General features: G+C 37.7%; 1 protein-coding gene across 5 annotated transcripts in view; it reads left to right on the top strand.

Moving 5' to 3' along the window:
* Positions 1-13,565, top strand: part of ACBD5 (acyl-CoA binding domain containing 5) — a 47,675-nt gene extending 34,110 nt beyond the window's left edge. For 4 of the 5 annotated variants that reach the window (XR_005783366.1, XR_005783367.1, XR_005783365.1 and 1 more), the window contains 4 exons: positions 6,330-6,374; positions 6,693-6,802; positions 11,160-11,259; positions 11,895-13,565. Coding sequence is in view for 1 of the 5 variants with exons in the window: in XM_040451147.1 (XP_040307081.1) it covers positions 6,330-6,374; positions 6,693-6,802; positions 11,895-11,907 (168 nt within the window). In the remaining 4 variants the exon portion in view is untranslated. The remainder of the gene's footprint in view (positions 1-6,329; positions 6,375-6,692; positions 6,803-11,159; positions 11,260-11,894) is intronic. The other variant, XM_040451147.1, reaches the window with a different exon arrangement.
* The last annotated feature ends 12,226 nt before the right edge of the window (positions 13,566-25,791 follow it).

Here is a 25,791-nt window from a genome sequence, read left to right as displayed (position 1 = left end):
CCATAACTAGTGCTTTAGAGTTCATCATTAAGGAGTCACTCTTTTGTAGTAAACATTGTCCTCTATCTTGACTTCTTTTTATTTTTTTTTAATTTTATTTTATTTATTTATTTATTTATTTTTTAACGTTTATTTATTTTTGAGACAGAGAGAGACAGAGCATGAACGGGGGAGGGTCAGAGAGAGAGGGAGACACAGAATCTGAAACAGGCTCCAGGCTCTGAGCAGTCAGCACAGAGCCCTATGCGGGGCTCGAACCCAGAAGCTGTGAGATCATGACCTGAGCCAAAGTCGGACGCTTAACCAACTGAGCCACCCAGGCGCCCCTTGACTTCTTTTTAAAATGCTGTAGATTCCGATTCTGTGTCTCCCTCTCTCTCTGCCCCTCCCCCGTTCATGCTCTGTCTCTCTCTGTCCCAAAAATAAATAAAACGTTGAAAAAAAAAAATTAAAAAAAATAAAAATAAAATGCTGTAGAGAGAGTATATTAAGTTACCAATTCTTTAGTGTAAATTAGTTGTAGGATCAAAATTTTAAAGCCAGAGAGGAATGTAGAGTCATAGTTTGATGTTCGCAGTTATTTAACCCTGGAAGAGTAAGAATATTAAACCTTTGAAAATGCACTATAACAAGTCATTGCAGAAACTAAAGCAGAACCCAGGCATCCTGTATCCTAGATCAGTGCTCTTTCTGTACTGAATAAAACTAGACAGTTAAGTATGGAGGAGGTACTAAAGGAAAGGAAAAAGGTTCAGGGGAAGGGCTAGTTCATCTTGGTTCACAGTTTGGGGCTGGGCTGTGATAATCCTGGATTTGGCTGTGATGATCCCAGGACTTGGCTGCAGAGCCTTCAGATGGCTACTAGTGCTGTGCCCCATTTGTCCTCTGACTTGTTCCTCTTGGAGTAATGTTTATTGCAGAAAAAGGCAACTAAACAGGCTGTCTGACCCATTATATAGCACTGGGGGCACCTGGGTGGCTCAGGTTGGTTCAAGTCATGATCTCATGGTTTGTGGGTTCGAGCCCCATGTTGGGCTCTGTGCTGACAGCTCAGAGCCTGGAGCCTGCTTCGGATTCTGTGTCTCCTCTCTCTGCCCCTCCCCGTCTCTTTCTCTCTCCCTCCCCCCCCCAAAATAAACATTTAAAAAAAAACACATATAGCATTGAAGCATCATGCTGTAAGAGATATTGTTAGTTAATTAAGATATTAAGTTAGTTAATCAAAGATGTGCTTCAGTTCCATGATAAACAAATTAAATACAGATTCATTTAAAGAAACTACTACTGTAGGCTTTTTAAACAACTCCTATGAATATTTTAGCTTTTTTATCCTTTGAGTAACTCAGATTATCACAAGGTTTCTCTATTGTACATGTTTCAATGATTGTCAAGTACATTTTATCATCACTTAGATTGTGACTTTGTTGATGTTCATGAGCCTATGAACACCTTGTTGATTATTTGTATCTTTCGTTAATAATAAAATCTACTTTCTGTATTAGCTTGAGAAAAAATATATTTAAGGCCCATGATCTTGTCAACTATCCCTAGATTAATACAAACTATATTAAAGAATAGCTAACCATGATGGAAAGCTCATTCGTTCATTTAGTATTATTGAATATTACTGTTCCAGTAGTCTGCCTTTTCTTATTCTGTGACTAATTATTTATTTATTTTCTATCCTTTAATTTCCAAAGCATGCTCACTCATATCTGACTGAACAATAGTACATAACTATCCTTTTACAATAGGCCAGGACATCCATTTTATCCCAATTACACAAAAGCAAATAAATGCAAAATACTGTTACATGACTTCCTTTCGTGAAATTATAAGACCCTACATGCACATATATTTTTAAATCCCTTTATTCCCATTCCATCTTTTTGGCTGAACTTTATTCATATAATGTCTGCCCGTGTTATAGGACCCTCTCTTGTGGAAGGCATTAGTATCCAGTCACCCAAGCCAAAAGTTGCTCTCCATCCCCCACTTCTAGTCATCAAGTGCTAACAAGACATCTTCTTAAATCTTTCTGGAATGGGTCCCCTCTCCATTAGAATTCCCTTTAGAATTCCCTTTTCCAAGTCCACTTATTCATAACTGTGACGTGAAAGATTTTAGTTGCTCTGCCACAGTTTTCTTTAGTCAGTGGTGACAGCTCCACATCTATTCACTTTTGTAGTTCTTGTGTCACGGTCATAGTCTTATCAACAGTAGCACAAATGTGATTTTTAATCTCTTCCTGCTCTACAGCAGTTGGTTTAAAGCATGCATACAAAGCTTGATATCCAGACTTTATGCTGACAATTAATTCCTTTAAGAGTGTAACTGGATTTTTCTTGCATGCTGTATCAGGATGATTACTCTTGATTTCATATTCCAGCCTGTATTGAAAGTAATCCAGATCAGAGTCAGCTTTCAGGAACATCAGTTCCAGCTTATTGACCTCTACCTCCATGTTGAATAGTTTATGCTGTGACTTTTTAAAAGAGTAATTTGTATACATTTAATGTCTTCACTGGTATTGAAATTCTGCTAAAAGTTCTTTTGATTTTTTTATCTTTCGAAGTTTTCTTTTTCACTCTTGTCTTACATAAAACAAACCAAAAAAAGATTCTGACATGTTAAGGACTTTTTCCTTAAAATTTGCATTATTCACAGCAGCTCTTCCTGCCCGTGGGTCCTGTCCCCATGCTTTAATAAGATCACCTTTTTGCACCCCACCCCCCCGAAATTTTTTTTTGCATAATTCATTTGGATGAAGAAAAGAAGTAAATTGATGGCAAAGTAGTAGTAGATTGTAGAACTAAAGGAAATTTAGTTCAGTACCTCTAGTTCAGCAGATGAAGGAGAGATACAGAGAGATATCTCTCTGAAGGAGAGATACAGAGATTCTTAATTGGTGGCAAAGCCAGTTCTATAACTAAACTTTCCAGATTTCTCATGCAGTGCACTTTCCATCACAGCAAGTGTCTGAGATTCATTCACTCAATGAATATTTGGTGAATGGCCACATACCAGATACTTTTCTGGGTAGTGGACACATAAATGAAAAGGGAGACAGCACTGGGTAGCAGACCTTAGAACAAACTACCTGGTTTCAAATCCTGACTCTGCCACTTATTTTTTTTTAGGCTTTTTTTTTTTTTTTTTTTTTTACGTTTCTTTATTTTTGAGAGAGAGAGAGAGAGAGAGAGAGACAGAGTGTGAGCGGGAGAAGGAGCAGAGACAGAGGGAGACGCAGAATCTGAAGCAGGCTCCAGGTTCTAAGCTGTCCACACAAAGCCTGATGCAGGGCTCAAACTCATGAACAGTGAGATCATGACCTGAGCCAAAGTCGGACGCTTAACCGACTGAGCCACCCAGGTGCCCTCTGCCACTTATTGTTTGATCTTCAATTAGGTTACTTTACTTTTCTGTGTCTCAGTTTCTTTATCTATTAAATGAAAATACTAATAATACCTACATCATAGGATTGTTCAGAGGATAAATTAAAATGCATAGTACAGTGCCTGGAACATTCATGTGATATTTACATATTGTCACATGAGATGATGGTGGTGACAATAACAATGATAATAAGACTGCTTGGTTTCTTCCCTCAGGAAGTTCACAGCCTTAGAGAGGACCTAACTTAAATAATTCTCTGTCTTCATAGTTTCTTTGCAGTGGTTACAATTGTGTGGGATTTTTCCTTTCAAAAATATTTTCAAAAAAATTCAGTAATCCTTAGCTTAATCCAGGAATAGAATGGTAAATAGAATTTCTGACTATGTCAAAGCTACATAAAAGCCACTTGATACCAACAAAGATTCTTTGTTCAATTAAACTTCAATCAGACTCTTGAACCTTCTCTTAGGCATCTCTTCACTTCTTCTTTGTAAAATCCAGTTTCATCAAGAACCCTGCTCAGTCAGTTTAACCAGACAGGCTCTTCAGCCTCTGCCTTCCCCCAGGTACTTTCTGAACACCTGGGCCCATCTTCAGCAAGAATCCTGTTAGATCAGTTTAACTAGAATCTCCCTTACCCCTGATGTTCCCTCTTAGGAATTTTCCACCCACTGATCTCAGCCCTCCTCCTTACACTAAATTCACCCTTGCCCATACTGTATTGGGAAATGAGCCCAGTCTGTCTCCCCCTGACTGTAGAAGTCCCTATACCCAGTGATAGCCCCTTTTCCCTTGAATAAAGTCTTCCTTACTGTGCTTTCACAAGTGTCACTGATTGTATTTTTCTTTAACAACAGGTATGGGTAAATATTAAAGCAAAAACTCGTACTGTTAATTATACAGCTAGTGTCAGTGCTTCGTAGATATGAGCAAGGGTCTTTGGGAATCTTCATTTGCCTTTCCAGACCCTTTATTATTTAGGAAAAAAATCCACTAATGATCAACATCTACTAAGGTAGAGTTCTGATTCTACCTTAGTATTTGTTAGTAGTTGCTGCTTTAATGAAGAATAGCTGTGTCATTGCATTGGGATTTGATCCCCTCGAGTTCCATTCAAGATCACACTAATGTGACCTTGGATAAGTCATCATATACCTGGAGCCCAGTTTTGTAACTCTACCCTTTATTCCATTTAGTCTAAAGAAACATTTTAAGGTAAATCTCTGGGTTAAATGTTGTTATGCCTACAAGGTACAATTACAACTAATATAAAAATGGTTACCTTGTCCAGATTCTTTCAGCACTTGGCAATTTGAGTATACTTCTTTAACACCTTAATGGTCTGTGAGGACTAATGTACCATCTAGAGGCAACTAAGAAAGAGTTTTACCAGTAGGGTATACTGGGGTCCTTGAGATCAAATTACCCACAACAAGTAAATTTAAAGCCTGTCTCCTCCCACCACTTCCTTAGGTTGTTTCAGCATACAGACCTCAGTGCTGTGCCTTGAACCTGCCTGAAGGCTCCCTCCCACCCTGGGTCTTTGTACTTGCTACTGCCTGTGTACAGAAGATTGTTCCCCCCTGTTAGCCACTTAGCATACAGCTTTCTTGTTTAGGTCTTTGCTCAAATGTCATGAAAGCCTTCCTTGTTCATTGTATGTAAAGTTTCAAGACGACTCCTCTAACATGTCTCATCTCCTCTCCCTATTTTATTTTTCTTTATGGTGTTTATCACTGCCTGATGCACTGTATATTTTACTGATTTATTCATTACTATTTGTATCTCTCCATTACAGTTTAAGCTCCACTGGGACAGCACTTTTTGTCATTTTGCTTCCTGTTTTATGTCTAATGCCCAGAGTAGTAACTGGTACATAATAGACGCTCAGTAAATATTTGTTAAATGAACGAATGAATGATCTCATTAATTTTCATACCATTTCTCTCATGTTATAATAAATGGACAAATGGCACTAATAAGTTTCCAACAACTATTATAAGGAAACTTGTTTTGTGATCCAAATTGGGATATAAGTTTCCTAAATTAATTTGAAATTTTTCGACTTAGTTTAGATATCTCATTGAAAACCCTACAATACTCCTCCCCCTGCCCAAAAAAGTTAACTATGTGCGATGAGGAATGTGTTAATTCATTTGATTATTGTAATCATTTCACAGTGTATATACACATCAAATCATCACATAAATTTATATAATTTATCAATTATAACTCAGTAAAGCTGGGGAAAAGTTAAAAAACAAACCTCAACACTAACAGTTTATTTCTCAAATCTGCCATACCTCTTGTGTTGCAACTTATCATGACTTTGCAACACAGATCTTTGAATATTATTTATAATTTTAATAATAAGGCTGCAGTTTTTGGATATGTGTGTAAAAGGTAATTTGTATGGAAATTAATAAGAAAAGTTGATTTATAATTTTTTTTTTTTTTTTTTTGAGAGAGAGAGTGCATTAGTGGGGCAAGGGGAGGGAGAGGAAGAATTTTAAGCAGGCTCCATGCTCAGCATGGAGCCTAAAATTGGGCTGGATCTCAGGAGCCTGAGATCATGACGTGAGCTAAAATTAGGAGTTGGACACTTTACCGACAGCCACCCCGGTGCCCCTGGTTCAATAATTTAATAACAGTATAAAAGAAGTAACGGTGTAGACTAATTTGAGGTTTTATTTTGATAATTTTATGTAATTTGATCTGTAAAATATAAAATGTCAAAGATATTTATTTGACTAGCAATTTAAGGGACCTTGTTATTTGACCAGTATGGGTTTCAGGATAATCACAGCATAGTTAACAGAAAAATATACTAAACTAATATTTTGCCTTTAAAAAAAAAAGATAGGAAATAGAAGAATTACTGTTTTTATTTTCTCATTTTGTGAAAGCTAAATCACTTTCATTTGTATTTATAGGCAAAATCATCAACATTACAGACCAGTCATCAGCCTCCCTCACAGGTAAGAAATTCTTCTCTTAAATCTAAGTCCCAGGGTTTCCAATAACTTACAATAAATTTAGATTATGTGAGGCTCTTAAAGTATTCCAGATGAAATCTACCCTTTAGAGCTTTGAAATTAAAATATATTTGTTATTGTTTAAGTCTAAAGTACTCCTAAAAGTCTACTTACTGAATTATGCTCTGAGATACTGAATATCTTTCTTCTTTAGCAGGACTGAGATTTGTTATTAAGGTGTATATTTTCTAAAATATGAATTAGGTATTTTTTATGTTTATACATGTAGTAGACAGGTGACAGCTTATTTTATTTTCTCAGAGACCATCTTGGTGGCCCTTCGAGATGTCTCCTGGTGCATTAACTTTTGCTATCGTATGGCCTTTTATTGCCCAGTGGTTGGTGCATTTGTATTATCAAAGAAGGAGAAGGTAATGCTATGGCTTTATAACTCAAAATAGTATGCAAAATCTTATCTATAGGAGACAGAGCTTTCAACAGCAGTTAAGAGGACAGTTCTGTTTTATAGATACATTGTCATACTGAACATTCTGCACTGATCCTGAGACTGAAACTACCTTGGAAATGATGTCTAGCGGATTTCTAGGTACTTGTTAGACTAAAAAATTAGAATCTGATGTTTATTTTGGGCCCTTTCTAATGTTAAAGAACTCTAGACAAGGGATAAATAAATAATGCCTGCATGCTGTCTATACCTTTGGAATAGACGTGGACATTCCAGAATATTTTAGCGAGGTGGTTGATGATCTCTAGAAATAGAGATTTTTCTAATTTGAAGGCCAAAATTCCAGTTTGGGATGCCAGGAGATACCTCAAAAAGGTATGAGAATAATAGATTGGGATCCTTGACAGGGCTCTGAGGTTGTCTAGGTTAGGAACCTGAGGCTGAATCTCTTGGGTCAAAGGAAATCCTTAAGGCATTTTTTTTTTTGATACTGTGTAAACAATTACATTCCATGGATGGGCATATAGACAATTGTTTACCTCACTGATGGCCTCACTTACTGTGTTTTTGTATTTCATCACCATTTCCCATTAAGTAACAACAGTTGGGGAGAAGAAATAGGGTATTTGATAATAACATTTTAAGTGCTCTCTTAAATCTGTGCAATAGACACACATTTTTAAGAATCTACAAGTTTAATGGGGCGCCTGGGTGGCGCAGTCGGTTAAGCGTCCGACTTCAGCCAGGTCACGATCTTGCGGTCCGTGAGTTCGAGCCCCCGCGTCAGGCTCTGGGCTGATGGCTCAGAGCCTGGAGCCTGTTTCCGATTCTGTGTCTTCCTCTCTCTCTGCCCCTCCCCTTTTCATGCTCTGTCTCTCTCTGTCCCAAAAATAAAAATAAACGTTGAAAAAAAAAAAATTAAAAAAAAAAAAAAAGAATCTACAAGTTTAAATAATTAAGGGTATATGTTCTTCTAGCAAACAACCCAAGTTCCTAATTAACTACACTAACAAAAGCAGAAACCAGACATTTGCGTTTCGCTTCTCTAAAAGGGATAAGCAGTATACTAGTTATGTAAACAGTGCTCCAGTGATCATAGTTGATGGCAGAGAAACTAAAATGCATGGGGATTTGGATGGATCAGTCTTCCTGATTCCAGCTTATGTTAAGACAATTTTATTTATGTTCATAAAAGAACTGAATAAGTTCTGTGCCACATTAATGTTCTTCCAATACACCCACTCACTTGAAAAAAATTTCAGTAGGATTTCAGAAGCACAGATTGCTTTCACAGTATTATTTACCTCTTTCCTAAGGCATTTGTTACAGATGTCATTTCAGGTGTGTGTAAGATTTGTTAAGGGTTCAACAAACCTGAGTTTAAATTCTTTTTTTCTTTTTTTTTTTTTCAATTTTTTTTTAATGTTTGTTCATTGTAAGAGACAGAGAGACAGAGCATGACGGGGGGAGGGGCAGAGAGAGGGAGGGAGAAACAGAATCCGAAGCAGGCTCCAGGCTCTGAGCTGTCAGCACAGAGCCCCACATGGGGCTTGAACTCACCTCGAGATCATGACCTGAGCCGAAGTTGGACACTTAACCACCTGAGCCACCCAGGTGCCCCAGTTTAAATCCTTTCTAATTTTCACACATTTTACATTTCTCCTATGATGGTTGGGTTTAGTGCTACACAGTGCTTCAAATTTTAATTTCCCTGACAATTGGAGGAAAAAAGAACCAAAGCTTTTTTTCACTATGTAGTAAGAATGCTAGATTCAAGCAGCAGGGCACAGTGGCACTAAAGATAGGTTTTGACATATTTTGCAATGCATTTCAAAGTTCCTTTTCATGTTTCCTTTATAAAAAGTTGAGGATTGGAGAGTAGAGAAATTTGGCACAGCACAAAAACCCTAAAGCTTACTTTGGTTAATAATTTATTTTATGCTTAAGTTTGAAACAGCTTGTCACTTATTAAAGACTGAAAGAGAAAACAACTACTTTGCTTCAGCAGTCACCAAAAATTGCAATTTTTCTAGAATTAAAAAAAAAATTTTTTTAACGTTTATTTTTAAGAGACAGGCAGAACACTAGCGGGGGAGGGGCAGAGAGAGAGACACACACAGAATCTGAAACACGCTACAGGCTCCCAGCTCTAAGCTGTCAGCACAGAGCCGATGCAGGGTTCAAACCCATGAACCACGAGATCATGACCTGAGCTGAAGGTGGACCCTTAACCGACTGAGCCACCCAGGTGGCCCTAGAATATTTTTTTAAGATTACTCCTTACTAGTAGATGTCTACACCATTTCCCTTAAGTATCCCTATCAGTTATTTGTAGAGGTCTCCAAATGGAGAAACTATTACTGATTTTTAATGTTCCACTTTGTTGAATTTTTATCAAGTTTTCAGTATGTTAAGTGTTTAGTCCTTCCCAATTACCAATTATTTAGCACTGTGCAACTGCATTTTGATCAGATAGTGTTTTTAGGTATTGTTTGCTTATATACAGAACAGATTAGCAGGTTGGAGATAGAGCCATATTTGATATGGAAATAAGTTTCAGCTTTGAGGGGATTTAGACATCTTTTAATCTGGAAGTATGTAGCAATTTTTCATCTGATAGTTACAGGAATGAAAACTAGAGAGCGGTGTGTCTGGTTTGGAACAGACAACTTCTGTGTTAGAGATGAGGAGAAAGATCCAGAAATCCAGTTAGGGTGGAAAAAGCATGGAATGCCCCATTCATAATAGGGACCATCCTGTGTCTTATCCCCTAATACAATGTCTGGCATGTAGGAGGCTTACAGTAAATGTCCCTTACAGTAAATTGGAGGCATACTGAATGCATGGCTGAATGGTCACAATTTGTAGGATGGCAAACTGAAGTACCATATGATGCAGAAAGCTTTCATTTTTTAAAGTGTATTTAATTTTAATTTTTTCTTTTTATCTTATTTAATAACTATGCATCTGGTAACAAACAGTTCCATGTATATATAAAATAAGTAGCTATGTGTGGTAAACTTTTTTTTAAGTTTATTTATTTTGAGAGAGAGAGAGAGAAGTATCACGGTAGGGGCAGAGAGAAGGAGAGAGAATCCCAAACAGGCTCCTCACTGTCAGTTTGAAGCCCGATATGAGGGAGGGGTGCTCGATCTCACGAACCATGAGATCATGACCTGAGCCAAAACCAAGTCCGACATTTAACCAGCTGAGCCGCTCAGGCACCTCTGTGGTAAGCTTTTTAAAAAGATGTTTTGTTTTTAAACATTAAAAGTGGGTCCACCGATTGATTTTTTTTTTCCCCATTGTAGAAGAATAAAAATTCAAAAGTAAATTTCTCACATTATCACTCTGCAGTGGATCAGAAAAAAAACAAAAAAAAAAGCACATTTTTTTCTGAATGTGATATGAACAGAAACAGTTGGAGACTTCTTGTTCAAAATTAGGCCCTGAGCAGCCTCCTGTGGGTCTGCCTTTTCCCACTCACCTCACCTGACCATTCTAGTAAAATTACCCATTAGTAAAATACTGACAGCAGACCTGTTCAGACCAAAAGACTACTCTTAAGCTATTACTTTGAAGGAAAGGACCTTTGTAACTACTTTTCTTTATCATTCTGCCCAGATTCATAAATACACAAACGTAGTTTTCTTGTGGGCACTGAACTTTCAGTACAGAGGTGGTAAAATGGACAGGTGTGGGAAAGCTCTCTGTAGGAACACTCTTCAAATGGAACCTGGGACAGATGGAACTGCCTGGAAAAGTCAGGCCCAGGCTTCTGAGAAGGGGAAAGAATCTCAGCAGTACAGCCAGAGCAGAAGTTCAGAGGGCAAGGTAAAGGGCAGAGCATTTTCCTCATCCCTTATCTATTGTTTTCTGTAACTTTTCTTCTCTTATCACACCTTGCCCTGCATTTTGCAAGTTAATTTAAAAAGAAAAAAGGACAGATCTCACAAAGAGCCTGAAACACATTCCAAATAGTTCTGAAGATAGTGCTGGGCATTTATGTCTGTTTCTGTTTCCTTATTACAGTAGGAGATTGGGGTTCAGAGAGCTGTGTGGTTTTTTATAAACCTGGAGAGGATCTTGTGTAGAAATCTTCACCATGTGGGTTCTTAGTAAGTGTTGCTCACTGTTCAGGCACATTCCAGCTAACATTTCTGCTAAAACCTCACTCAGACAGTTAATCTTTAGAACCACCTACAATTCTGTTCTGGTCCCAGGGGCCTTTTTGTTGTTTGTTTGTTTTCCATCATGCCTCAAGAGATCTCTTTATGTTATGTGAAAATTGATCTGGTTATTTAAAATGTCATTCCTGCCAGGGAGGTACATAAAGAGGATTTCTACAGAGGATAAGGGGTGATCTGATTACTTAAAATATCACTCCTGCCAAGGGGGTTGCATAAGAGCATTTCTGCGGAGGTGAGGAATGAATCTGTAATAAGAGGGTTTCAGGCATTTTGGCATCTTGAATGCTGGGGAGGATGTAGAGATTTTATAGCTGTGGGACTTTTCCCAGACCTGAGATCATATGTGATTATTGTATCTTGCGCTAACAAGCCCATCCTTCTCTAATCACTCCTTCAGTCAGTTTTATCACTAAAACCATCACGTTACCTATCCGAGTTGTTAGTTTACATGTCTCCCCTGCCACAAGCAACTAACCTGATAGCTCTTTTGACAGCTGAGAGCCTGCCTCATTTATGTTTGAATCCCCAGTGCCTGGCACAGTGCCTGGAAAGTAACAGATATGGACTATCTGTTCATTAAAAAAGTAATCTAGGTTGTATATCTATCAACCTTTGGTAGTTTTGTTAAGCGTTTTTGTTTCACAACTTTCCTGCTATAAAATAATTCCCAAATTTCGAAATTGCATTAAGCCAACTAGAAAAGGATGTGAATTCATTTCTTAAGGACTTTTGGTAATTTTATGGTTTGATGTTGAATGTGAATATTATTGTTGTGTTTTCATTCAGATAATTCTTTGGTATGGGTGTGTTTCATATTCAGGTTGCATTTATATTCATAGGAAATTGGTTTTTACTTTCTCTTTAAAGAAAACTGAACTGAAGAAAATGGTATTTTACTCCAGAAGATTACTGGGCCTGGATGACCTCAGAATGAAATGGAATGTGGAGCCCACAAGAGTATCTTAACTGTTTGTGATGATTACGCTTCTTTTTGTCGTCCAGTAGTTTGGTTTGTGTACATATATACATATATATATTTTGCACTACACAAATATAACATTTTAAGGACTAATATTGCTGATACTTGAATAACTAATCTCAACTAGGCTACAAGTAGCATACATAGACTTACCCTACCCTTAAACTTGAAGGACATTAAATTATTAATGATTGTTTGGTAACACGTTTACCTGATTATCTCCCATAGAGAACTATAAGCTGCTTTTCCAAGGTACAGTTGTGATAATGAGATCATATTTATAACTGGATATTTTTAATTTTCTAAATTAAATATGAGAAAGAATGCAAACCAGGAGTGAACTTCAAATGAGTTAAATCAACTTTCTATCCTAGTCACTGAATTGCCATGCCAAGGAGCAGAAAACTGCTGGAAGAATCTTCTCTACGTCCACTTTGTGAGCTGCCCGTAATTTCTCTTGGGCATTCACAGCGCTGACTTGAGTGTTCAGGTGTCATTACTACAAAGTAGAGCCCTATGTACCAGGCTTACTTTTTACAGATGAACACAGAATAGACATAACCTGCTGATGGGAATGATGAATGGGCTTCAAGTAGGTCTGAAAGTATACTCTGAGCCTGTAGATCATTGATAAGATTTTATTCAACCGTATACATTTATTTCTTTGTAATCATTTTTCTTTAACTGAGGATATCTTGTTTCTGCTTCATAGGGTGCTTTGAAATATAAGATGAAAACTTATTTATACTGTTTTTACAAAGGTCAAAAAAGGAAACACATGAAAATCACTTTTCTGTAACTGGTAAACTACACAGACTGGACTCTTAACCTCCTAGTGCCTCCGTTTTTCCTTTGGGGTATAATCTTTGAGATACACCTATTTCACAGGGGTCATGGAAGGATTTGCAAGCTAGCAGGCCATATGCTTCCATATGAATAAGGCACATCCAACTAATGTAAACTTAAATGTCCTTCCCCCAGCTCCCATTTAGAACTAAAAAAAAAGACTGCAATTTAGATCCTTGAAGGCTTTCTTTGGAATTATTCTTCCTGTATGTCTTCCAGAACTTCACTCATTTAGATGTCCCTTGTACTTTAAAGATTTCTTTCATTCGAAGGCGTGGTAGCAAATAATTTTTAAGCATTCTTGGTATGTGTGATGTTGGGTTAAGCATCATGTGTTCAGAGTGTTTTCAATAAGAAAGAAACCCATCCCTCGCATAGAGGATGGTTCTGTGTTTGCCTGAAGAAAAAAAGTGTAAGAATACAATTTGCTTTCCTCAAGAATCTTTTTTCCTTATTTTTTTCTTTCATGTAACTTGGTGTTTTTTATTTTTTAATCACATCTTGATTAAAATGTGTCTATCTAATATTTGCTTTTTAAAAACTGTCCTCTATTTATTTAGGGGAGGGGGGAAATGAAGCAAGTAACTGAATTATATGTAAAAATAAGGTTCAGACCTGTGGATCAGGGATTATTTTCAAAAATTAGATATCAATTTGGTATCAGAAAATGGTGGCTTTTCTCTTAGTAAATAAATAAATTAAATGCAAATTAAGAATGAAGCAATTGTGATTTATTACAGGCAATGGGAAGTAACTAACTCCTAGGGATAATCATTTGTATCCTATTCCAAAGTCTTATTTTATAGTTTGAAAAGCACTTTGCACACAGTTCTTGTATATACAAGTAAAGATGTAATTATAGGATATAGTGTTACTGCTTTGTTTAACAAGAAACTCATTTAAAATTTTAAATGGACAGCTGGTATTTTTTTAATGATCTACTTCTTTTCTGTTTCTTTATTGTAAAACTAAGTTAAAAATAAAAGGTTAATGAGAAATGATATGGTTTTTATTACTTATTGTTAATAGAAATGCCTTGATTATATTTTAAGGATTAAACAAGCATAAATAGTGGAATTCATAGAAAGTAATCATGCCTTTTTCAGAATAAAGCCATGCCAAGATATATAAAAGCAAGAAACTGGGATAAAGTATAACTCCTTTAATCATTTGGTTGAGAATGTTACTGATCCAGTCAGAATCTTAGTTTCCATTCTTACACCAAATAGATAGCTTCCCTGAGCTACAGGTCAGACTCTGTGCAGGCAGTGTAGAGCCTGTTTGGGATTCTTTCTCTCCTTCTTTTTATGCCCCTCCCCTGCTCTCTCTCTCTCTTTCAAAATAAATAAATAAATAAACCTTAAAAAAAATTTTTTTTTAATTTTTTTTTCAACGTTTATTTATTTTGGGGACAGAGAGAGACAGAGCATGAACGGGGGAGGGGCAGAGAGAGAGGGAGACACAGGATCGGAAACAGGCTCCAGGCTCTGAGCCATCAGCCCAGAGCCCGACGCGGGGCTCGAACTCCCGGACCGCGAGATCGTGACCTGGCCGAAGTCGGACGCTTAACCGACTGCGCCACCCAGGCGCCCCTTAAAAAATTCTTAAAAACAAACGGCTGCCTGCAGCCACCTAGTGCACCCTTAATCAGCCATCTTAAATACACACAGTTGGTCTTTGGTGGAATATGATGAAAAGATTTTGCATTGTGACTTGTACAGATAGTGATAAAAGTGATGTTAGCTATTTGTATCATTTAAGAGATCAGTGTTCTGCATGTCATAGAAAGTTCACTGCAGTGACTTGACCAAGTAAGTTTTGGGGTCTTTTTTTTCATTTTCAAGAAGTCCAGAGGTAGGGAGTCTAGGGCTGGTGAGTTGCTTCCAGAATGCAGTTAGGGACACAGGTTCCTTCTTTCTGTTCCACCCCCTTTGATGTGTGGCTTTGGTCGTTATGCTTGCCAGATGGCTGCTGCACATCTAGGTCTAAATGTCTATTTTACAGGCAGACAATGATCTTATCTGATCAGGAAACACTAACTTTCTTGGAACTCTCACACAGGACACTCCCTCTCCGTATTATTGGCTAGAGCTGGTTTCCCAGAGTTACATCTTTGTCTATAAAAATATTAAATAGGCAGCTTTTTCTGCACATGGGTCCTATCTCTGTGCTTTAATAAAACCACCTTTTTGCACCCCTGAAAAATACATATATTATCTAAAGAATAAAATTATTCCAGTTGATATAGATATAATTTTACAAATTCAATTTTGCCCACATATAGTAGGAAAGACCATGTCTTTGGCGCTTAAATGCCTCCTTCTTAAGTTCTCTTTCTTCTCTATTTGTTTTTCTTTTCTGCTTCTCAACCCTTGTCTTCTCACTGATCTTCTCTCCATTAATCCTTTTTGTAAAAGTTTTACTTATTTAATCTCTACACCCAATGTGGGGCTTGGCCTCATGACCCCACGATCAAGAGTCACATGCTCCTCCAACTGAGCCAGCCCTTATTAATCCTCTTTTGAAATGGTACCACATCTTATAAACTAGAAAGTGATAAATGCTCTTTTCCTTTAAAAAAAAAACAAAAGAGAACTTTTAAATACATCTGTAATACAGGCAGTAGCCATTGTTTTCTTATTCTACCTACCATCCTTTCCTCCTCATAACAGCACTGCTCTCCTCTGTCCCTGCCCCCTTTGGAGAGCTCCTTCTCTTCCACTTTCCTCAAGTGATTCTGGGGAGGCTGCTGAATGGAACACCCAGCCGTGTAAGCCCTGCCCCTCCCCAAGCCACGGTAGTGGGCCTGTGGCTCTAACCTGGCCAGTGTATATACCATTCTGCTGACCACGGTGACAGTCTCAGGGATGGGCATATGACCATAAGTAGGGCAAGCGGTGTTATTCTCTGGATTTATTTCAGGAAACCAGGAGAGCATTTTGCTTTTTGCAGATTATTACATAGTTGGGGTCATGCAGTATGTAGTTTTTTCAGATTGGTTTCTTTCACTTAGCAAGATGCATTTGAGGTTCCTTCAGGTAATTTTGTAGCTTCATACCTAATTTCTTTTTATAATTTTTATTTTTATAGTTTTATAAATTTTATGTTTCTATAGAGCCTTATAAAACAGGTAGGGGGCCAGATTTGGCCCATAGGTTGTAGTTTGCTGACTTCTGATTTAAATAGCTTCTTTTTAGCAGTGGATCATATTTGATTGTATGGATGTACAATAGTTTGTTTATCTCGCCACCTATTAAATGACACCTTGGTTGCTTCTGAATTTTAGTAGTTATGAATACAACTGATACGAACATCTGTGTGCAGGTTTTATGTGGTCATAACGCATTTGGGTAACTACCAAGGAGCATGATTACTGAATCACATGGTAAAGGTATATTTTGTTTTATTAGAAACTGCCAAAATGTCTTCCAGAGTGGCTGCACCATTTTGTATTCCCACCAGTAATGAACGAGAGTTCTTGTTTCACATCTTTGCCAGCATTTGATGGATGTGTGTGGTGGTTTGTCATTGTGTTTGCATTCTCTTTATCTTTGAATTATAGCCTGTAAGATGAGTCCTCTAGAGATTCTGGGCCATCTCTCCTGAGACGTGGAGGAGGCTGACATAATAAAGCCAACATGTAGCCCTAAGAACTTAGACCCAAGTCAGAAACAGTGAATTCAAGTTAACTCTGAAAACACTACCCTACCCCCACATTTATACAGTTTGTTTACATGGATTTATACATTTCCCTTTTTCCTTAAGGTAGTTTAAGTTAGGTTTCTGACACTTGCAGCCACAGTCCTGACTAGCTAGCATAGGTACCTCTTGATTCTCAGGACTGATGGGGAGTGCAGAGTCTGGAGCCAGACAGTCTAGGACAGAATTGTGAGCAGTTATGGGAAAGTCACTTAAAACTTGCGTTTCAGTTTCCTCGTCTATAAAATTAGGATAATAATATCATAGGGTTAATAAATGTTAGTTTACATAGAACAGTGCTCAGGATACAGTAAGTACTTAGTAAATTGATAGCTATTGTGATGTCAATATCACTTTATTTCACCAACAGTCCTTTTACAGAAGTAGGACAAGAAGACATAAAATCCAAATCCCTTTCAAAGCTTTTGAAAGTGCTATAAAAAAGATACACACTGAGGGCATCTGGGTGGCTTGGTCAGTTAAACATCTGTTGATTTCGGCTCAGATCACACATGATCTCACGGTTCATGATTCAGCCCTGTGTCAGGCTCTGTGCCCACAGTGCAGAGCCGGCTTGGGATTCTCTCTCTCCCTACCTCTTTCTCTCAAAAAAACCAAACCAAAACAAAAGAAAACAAAAAACACACACTGGAATTGTCAGTGCAAAGGTACAGATTAAAAAAAAAATTTTTTTTAACGAGCTAATATCTTCCACTTATCCTCTGGATATTATCCCTTTCCTCAAAGACTTTCCCATATTGTTCTTTTCCAGAAGCAACTATTTAACATCACTTTGGGTTGGTGTTTTGGTACTTACCTCCAAGGTGGTTGTTTTGTTTTGTTTTTTTAATTAAAAAAAGATTTTGAGGGTGGCTCAGTTGGTTAACTGTCTGACTTTGGCTCATGTCATGATCTCACAGTTCATGGGTTAGAGCCCTGCGTCAGGCTTTGGGCTGACGGCTCAGAACCTGAAGCCTGCTTCAGATTCTGTGTCTCCCTCTCTCTCTGCCCCTGCCCTGTTTGTGCTCTCTCTTGCTCAAAAATAAATAAAAACATTTAAAAATAAATTAACATTAAAAATAATTAACATTAAAAAAATTTTAAAGGGACACCTGGGTAGCTCAGTCGGTTAAGGGTCTTACTTTCGCTTAGGTCATGATCTCATGGTTTGTGAGTTCAAGCACTGCATCAGGTTCTGTGCTGACAGCTCAAAGCCTGGAGCCTGCTTCGGATTCTGTTATCTCCCCTTGTCACTGCCCCTCCCCCACTCACGCACGTGTGCTTGTGCTCTCTCTCTCTCAAAAATAAGCATTAAAATTTCTTTTAATTAAAAAAACATTAAAATTTTTTTCTATTACCTCTTGATTTTATTTTTCTTTTTCAATATAATTATTGTCAAGCTAGCTAACATACATTGTATAGACTGTGCTCTTGGTTTCGGGGGTAGATTCCTGTGATTCATCACTTACTACAACATCCAGTGCTCACCCCAACAAGCGCCCTCTTCAATGCCCATCACCCATTTTCCCCTCTCCCCCACCTCCCACATCAACCGTCAGTTTGTTCTCTGTATTTAAGTCTCTAATGGGTTTGCCTCCCTCTCTGAAACTAGTTTCACCCTTTTGTTCCCCCATGATCTTGTTAAATTTCTCAAGTTCCACATATGAGTGAAAACATGTTAGATGTCTTTTTCTGACTTATTTCACTTAGCATAACACCCTCCTGTTCCATCCACATTCTTGCAAATGGCAGGATTTCATTCTTTTTCATTGCCCAGTAGTATTCCATTATATATATAAACCACATCTTCTTCATCCATTCAGCAGTTGATGGACATTTGGGCTCTTTCCTTGATTTGGCTATTGTTGATAGTGCTGCTATAAACATCAGGGTACATATTCCCCTATGAATCAGTACTCCTGTATCCTATGGATAAATTCTTAGCAGTACAATTGCTGGGTCATAGTGTAATTCTATTTTTAATTTTTTAAGGAACCTCCACACTGTTCCCACAGTGGCTGCACCAGTTTGTATTCCCACCAACAGTGCAAGAGGGTTCCTGTTTCTCCACATCCTCACCAACATCTGTCGTTTTCTGAGTTGTTTATTTTAGCCACTCTGACCAGTGTGAGGTGGTATCTCAATGTGGTTTTGATTTGTAGTTCCCTGATGATGAGCGATGTTGAGCATCTTTTCATGTGTCTGTTGGCCATTTGGATGTCTTCTTTGGAAAACTGTCTATTCATGTCTTCTGCCCATTTCTTCACTGGATTATTTGTTTTTTTGATGTTGAGTTCTTTATAGATTTTTTTTTTTAGATTTATACAGATTTATTTAGACTAAATTATGGACTTTGGAATTTAATCTGTTAAAATCTGATAGTTTAAAATTTTTTTTTAATATTTATTTTTAATTTTATTTTTTAATTTTTAAAATTTACATCCAAATTACCATATAGTGAAACAATGATTTCAGGAGTAGATTCCTTAATGCCCCTTACCCATTTAGTCCATCCCCCCTCCCACAACCCCTTCCGTAACCCTCAGTTCTCCATATTTATAAGTCTCTTCTGTTTTGTCCCCCTCCCTGTTTTTATATTATTTTTGTTTCCCTTCCCTTATGTTCATGTTTTGTCTCTTAAAGTCCTCATATGAGTGAAGTCATATGATTTTTGTCTTTCCCTGACTAACTTCACTTAGCATAATACCCTCCAGTTCCATCCACGTAGTTGCAAATGGCAAGATTTCATTCTTTTTGATTGCTGAGTAATACTCCATTGTATATGTATACCACTTCTTCTTTATCCATTCATCCCTCGATGGACATTTGGGCTTTTTCCATACTTTGGCTATTGTTGATAGTACTGCTATAGACATGGGGGTGCATGTTTACCTTCAAAACAGCACACCTGTATCCCATGGATAAATGCCTAGTAGTGCAATTGCTGGGTCGCAGGGTAGTTCTATTTTTAGTTTTTTGAGGAACCTCCATACTGTTTTCCAGAGTGGCTGCACCAGCTTGCATTGCCACCAGCAGTGCAAAAGAGATCCTCTTTCTCCACATCCTCGTTAACATCTGTTGTTGCCTGAAATGGTAATGTTAGCCATTCTGACAGGTGTAAGGTGGTATCTCACTGTGGTTTTGATTTGTATTTCCCTGATGATGAGTGATGTGGAGCATTTTTTCATGTGTTGGTTGACCATCCTGATGTCTTCTTTGGAGAAGTGTCTATTCATGTCTTTTGCCCATTTCTTCACTGGATTATTTGTTTTTTGGGTGTTGAGTTTGATAAGTTCTTTGTAGATTTTGGATACTAACCCTTTATCTGATATGTCATTTGCAAATATCTTCTCCCATTCTGTCGATTCCCTTTTAGTTTTGCTGATTGTTTCCTTCTCTGTGCAGAAGCTTTTTATTTTGATGAAGTCCCAGTAGTTCATTTTTGCTTCTGTTTCCCTTGCCTTCGGAGACGTGTTGAGTAAGAAGTTGATGCAGGAGGGGCGCCTGGGTGGCGCAGTCGGTTAAGCGTCCAACTTCAGCCAGGTCACAATCTCGCGGTCCGTGAGTTCGAGCCCCGCGTCAGGCTCTGGGCTGATGGTTCAGAGCCTCGAGCCTGTTTCCGATTCTGTGTCTCCCTCTCTCTCTGCCCCTCCCCCATTCATGCTCTGTCTCTCTCTGTCCCAAAAATAGATAAACGTTGAAAAAAAAATTAAAAAAAAAAAAAAGTTGATGCATGCAAGATCAAGGAGGTTTTTGCCTGCTTTCTCCTCGAGGATTTTGATAGCTTCCTGTCTAACATTTATGTCTTTCATCTATGTTCAGTTTATTTTTGTGTATGGTGTAAGAAAGTGGTCCAGGTTCATTCTTCTGCATGTCGCTGTCCAGTTTTCCTGGCACAACTTGCTGAAGAGACTGTCTTTATTCCGCTGGATATTCTTTCCTGCTTTGTCAAAGACTAGTTGGCCATATGTTTGTGGGTCCATTTCTGGGTTCTCTATGCTGTTCCATTGATCTGAGTGTCTGTTTTTGTGCTAGTACCATACCGTCTTGATGATTACAGCTTTGTAGTATAGCTTGAAGTCTGGGATTGTGATGCCTCCTGCTTTGGTTTTCTTTTTCAAGATTGCTTTGGCTATTCGAGGTCTTTACTGGTTCCATACAGATTTTAGGATTATTTGTTCTAGCTCTGTGAAGAATGCTGGTGTTACTTTGATAGGTATTGCATTGAATATGTAGATTGCTTTGGGTAGTATCAACGTTTTAACAATATTTGTTCTTCCTATCCAGGAGCATGGAATCTTTTTACATCTTTTTGTGTCTTCTTCAATTTCTTTTTTAAGCTTTCTATAGTTTGCAGTGTATAGATTTTTCACCTCTTTGGTTAGATTTATTCCTAGGTATTTTATGTTTTTTTGTGCAACTGTAAGTGGGATCAATTCCTTGATTTCTCTATCGCTTCATTGTTGGTGTATAGGAGTGCAACCGATTTCTGTGCATTGATTTTATATCCCGCCACTTTGCTGCATTCATGAATCAATTCTAGCAGTTTTTTGCTGGAATCTTTTGGGTTTTCCATATAGAGTATCATGTCATCTGTGAAGAGTGAAAGTTTGACCTCCTCCTGGCCAATTTGGATGCCTTTTCTTTCTTTGTGTTGTCTGATTGCAGAGGATAAGACTTCCAATACTATGTTGAATAACAGTGGTGAGAGTGGACATCCCTGTCTTGTTCCTGACGTTAGGGGAAAAGCTCTCCGTTTTTCCCCATTGAGGATGATATTAGCGTTGGGTCGTTCATATATGGCTTTTATGATCTCGAGGTATGCTCCTTCTATCCCTACTTTCTTGAGGGTTTTTATCAAGAAAGGATGCTGTATTTTGTCAAATGCTTTCTCTGCATCTATTGAGAAGATCATATGGTTCTTGTCCTTTCTTTTATTGATGTGATGAATCACATTAGTTGTTTTGCAGATATTGAACCAGCCCTGCATCCCAGGTATAAATCCCACTTGATCGTGGTGAATAATTTTTTTAATGTATTGTTGGATCCGGTTGGCTAATATCTTGTTGAGGATTTTTGCATCCATGTTCATCTGGGAAGTTGGTCTGTAGTTCTCCTTTTTAGTGGGGTCTCTGTCTGGTTTTGGAAACAAGGTAATGCTGGCTTCATAGAAAGAGTTTGGAAGTTTTCCTTCCATTTCTATTTTTTGGAACAGCTTCAAGAGAACAGGTGTTAACTCTTCCTTAAATGTCTGGTAGAATTCCCCTGGAAAGCCATCTGGTCCTGGACTCCTGGTTTTTGGCAAATTTTTGAATACTAATTCTATTTCCTTACTGGTTATGGGTCTGTTCAAATTTTCTATTTCTTCCTGTCTCAGTTTTTGTAGTGTATATGTTTCTAGGAATTTGTCCATTTCTTCCAGATTACCCATTTTATTGGCATATAATTGCTCATAATATTCCCCTCCTCTTTCATTCTTGATTTTATTCATTTGGGTCCTTTCCTTTTTCGTTTTGATCAAGCTGGCTAGTGGTTTATGAATTTTGTTAATTCTTTCAAAGCACCAGCTTCTGGTTTCATTGATCTGTTCTACTGTATTTTTTGGTTTTGATAGCATTAATTTCTGCTCTAAAGTTTATTATTTCCTGTCTTCTGCTGGTTTTGGGTTTTATTTGCTGTTGTTTTTTCCAGCTCCTTAAGGCATAAGGTTAAGTTGTGTATCTGTGATCTTTCTTCCTTCTTTAGGAGGGCCTGGATTGCTATATACTTAACTCTTATGACCACCTTTGCTGCATCCCAGAGGATTTGGGTTGTGGTGTTCTCATTTTCATTGGCTTCCATATACTTTTTAATTTCCTCTTTAACTTCTTGGTTGGCCCATTCATTCTTTAGTAGGATGTTCTTCAGTCTCCAAGTATTTGTTACCTTTCCAATTTGTTTCTTGTGGTTGATTTCGAGTTTCATAGTGTGGTCTGAAAGTATACAAGGTATGATCTCGATCTTTTTGTACTTGCTTAGGGCTTATTTGTGTCCCAGTATGTGGTCTATTCTGGAGAATGTTCCATGTGCACTGGAAAAGAATGTATGGGGCGCCTGGGTGGCGCAGTCGGTTAAGCATTCGACTTCAGCCAGGTCACGATCTCACGGTCCGTGAGTTCGAGCCCCGCGTCAGGCTCCGGGCTGATGGCTCGGAGCCTGGAGCCTGTTTCCGATTCTGTGTCTCCCTCTCTCTCTGCCCCTCCCCCGTTCATGCTCTGTCTCTCTCTGTCCCAAAAATAAATAAACGTTGAAAAAAAAAAAAAAAGAATGTATATTCTGCTGCTTTAGGATGAAATGTTCCAAACATATCTGTTAAGTCCATCTTGTCCGGTGTGTCATTCAAAGCCATTGTTTCCTTGTTGATTTTTTGATTAGATGATCTGTCCATTGTTGTGAGTGGGGTGTTGAAGTCTCCTACTATTATGGTATTACTATCAGTGAGTTACTTTATGTTTGTGATTAATTGATTTATATATTTGGGTGCTACCACGTTTATATATAAATGTTTACAATTGTTAGGTGTTCTTGGTGGATAGACCCCTTGATTATGATATAATGCCCTTCTGCATCTCTTGATAGTCTTTATCTTAAAGTCTAGATTGTCTGATATAATTATGGCCACTCCAGCTTTCTTTTGTTGACCATTAGCATGATAGATGGTTCTCCATCCCCTTATTTTCAGTCTGAAGGTGTCTTTAGGTCTAAACTGGGTCTCTTGTAAACAGCATATAGATGGATCTTGTTTTCTTATCCATTCTGTTACCCTATGTTTTTTGATTGGGGCATTGAGTCCATTGACATTTAGAGTAAGTACTGAAAGATATGAATTTATTGCCATTATGATGCTTGTAGAGTTGGAGTTTCTGGTGGTGTTCTCTGGTCCTTTCTAATCTTTGTTGCTTTTGGTATTTATTTATTTTTATATATATTTTTTCATCTTTTCTCCCCTCAGAAAGTACCCCTTAAAATTTCTTGCAGGGCTGGGTTAGTGGTCACAAACTCCTTTAATTTTTGTTTGTCTGGGAAACTTTTTCTCTTTCCTTCTATTTTGAGTGACAACCTTGGTGGATAAAGAATTCTTGGCTGCATATTTTTCTGGTTCAGCACACTGAATATATCCAGCAACTCCTTTCTGGCCTGCCAAGTTTCTGTGGATAGGTCTGATGCAAACCTGATCTGTCTTCCCTTGTAGGTTAAGGACTTTTTTCCCCTTGCTGTTTTCATGATTCTCTCCTTGCCTGAGTATTTTGTGAATTTGACTATGATATGCCTTGTTGAAGGTCGGTTTTTGTTGAATCTATTGGGGGTCCTCTGTTCTTCCTGGATTTTGATGTCAGTGTCTTTCCCCAGGTTAGGAAAGTTTTCCACTGTGATTTGCTCACGTAACCCTTCTACCCTTATTTCTCTCTCTTCTGCTTCTGGGAACCCTATGATTCTGATGTTCCTTTTTAATGAGTCACTGATTTCTCTAATTCTTAAATCATGCTCTTTTGCCTGAATCTCCCTCTTTTTTTCTGCTTCATTATTCTCTAGAAGTTTGTCCTCTATATTGCTGATTCTCTGGTCTGCCTCGTCCATCCTTGCCGCTGCTGCATCCATGTGTGATTGTAGCTCAGTTATAGCATTTTTAATTTCATTCTGGCTATTTTTTACTTCTTTTATCTCTGCAGAATGGGATTCTAATCTATTTTTGACTCCAGCTAGTATTCTTATTATCGTGATTCTAAATTCTGGTTCAGACATCTTGCTTGTATCTGTGTTGGTTAAATCCCTGGCTGTCATTTCTTCATGCTCTTTCTTTTGGGGCGAATTCCTTCGTTTTGTCATTTTGAAGGGAGAAAAGGAATTAATGAGGTAGAAAAATTAAAACATTACAATTAAAGAATATTAAAATTAAAAATTAAACGCACACACACAGACACGTACACATCAAATAGATGATGCTAGATCCTAGGTGTGTTTTGGTCTGGGTGTTGAAATTTGTTTGACAGATTAGAGAAAAAAAGGGGGGGGAAGGAAATTGAGAATTTGAAAAAATGAATACACTGAAATAGACTAAAATGAGATGATGGGGGTAAAATAGAATTTGAAAAAATAAACACAAAAGTAAAGAATATAGTAGAAAAAATTAAAGACAAATATTTTTAAACAAATTAAAAATAAATATTAATTTTTCCTTTTCTGTATTTAAGAAAAAGAAATGAAAAAGAGAAAAAATTAAAAAAAGAAAAGATGAAATCGTTTGAAAATATGAAAAGGTGAATACACTAGTAGACTAAAATAAATTGATGGAAGTAAAATAGAACTTGAAAAAATTTACCTAAAAGCAAAAAATATAGTAATAAAAATTAAATGAAAATATTTTTAATAGAAATTGAGAGTACAAGTGATGTTTTTCTCTTTCTGCATTCAATAAAAAGAAAATAAATGAAAGAGAAAAAAAAGAAAGAAAAAAAGGAAATTGAAAATTTGAAAAGGTGAATACACTAAAGTAGACTAAAATAAAATGATGGAAGTAAAGTAGAATTCGAAAAAATTCACACAAAAGTAAAAGATATAATAATAAAAATTAAAGGAAAATATTTTTAATAAAAATTGAAAATCAAAATGAATTTTGTCTCTGTATTTAGGAAAAAGAAAAGAATTGTAAAAGAGAAAAAAAAAAAGAAAATTGAATAGATGAACCTAACAGATTGAAGATGGACTGAAATTGCTTCGTTTTCCCCTAGAAGTCAGTCTATGTAGCGCTTTATAGTCCATAAATTAAGCTGGCAGTAAGACTTGTGTTGTTGAAGAGCAAAGTTGGCCCAGGTGGGCGGGGCTCAATGTAACAGCTCTGCTCTCCACTAGATGGCACTGCTAGCCTACTGGGGTGGATTGTTGTGGTGCTCGTAGGTGCTTATGTGCACGTGAGGGAGCAGTGAAAATGGTGCCACCCAGCCACGCAGTCTGTTCTCCCAGATCAGCAATCGTGCACTCATCCTCTGTCTTCAGCTCTCGTCCACTTCATGCTTTTTCACTCTCCCTGACCAGGCCCCAGGCAGTACCTCTCTCCCGAGTTTTGTCTCAGATGCGGCTGTTTTCCCTGGCCCCTTACTTCCGAAGGACTGCGGCTTTGACCCGTTCAGCCCCTCTGCAGGAGGGTCTCACTGAGCAATGGCCGAATGAGCAATGGCCGAATATCAGCTACACCCAGGAATG

The sequence above is a fragment of the Herpailurus yagouaroundi genome, unplaced genomic scaffold (assembly GCF_014898765.1).
Source record: "Herpailurus yagouaroundi ecotype Mexico unplaced genomic scaffold, PumYag 203, whole genome shotgun sequence".
Lineage (NCBI taxonomy): Eukaryota > Metazoa > Chordata > Mammalia > Carnivora > Felidae > Herpailurus > Herpailurus yagouaroundi.
This window is presented reverse-complemented; position numbering and strand designations above follow the sequence as displayed.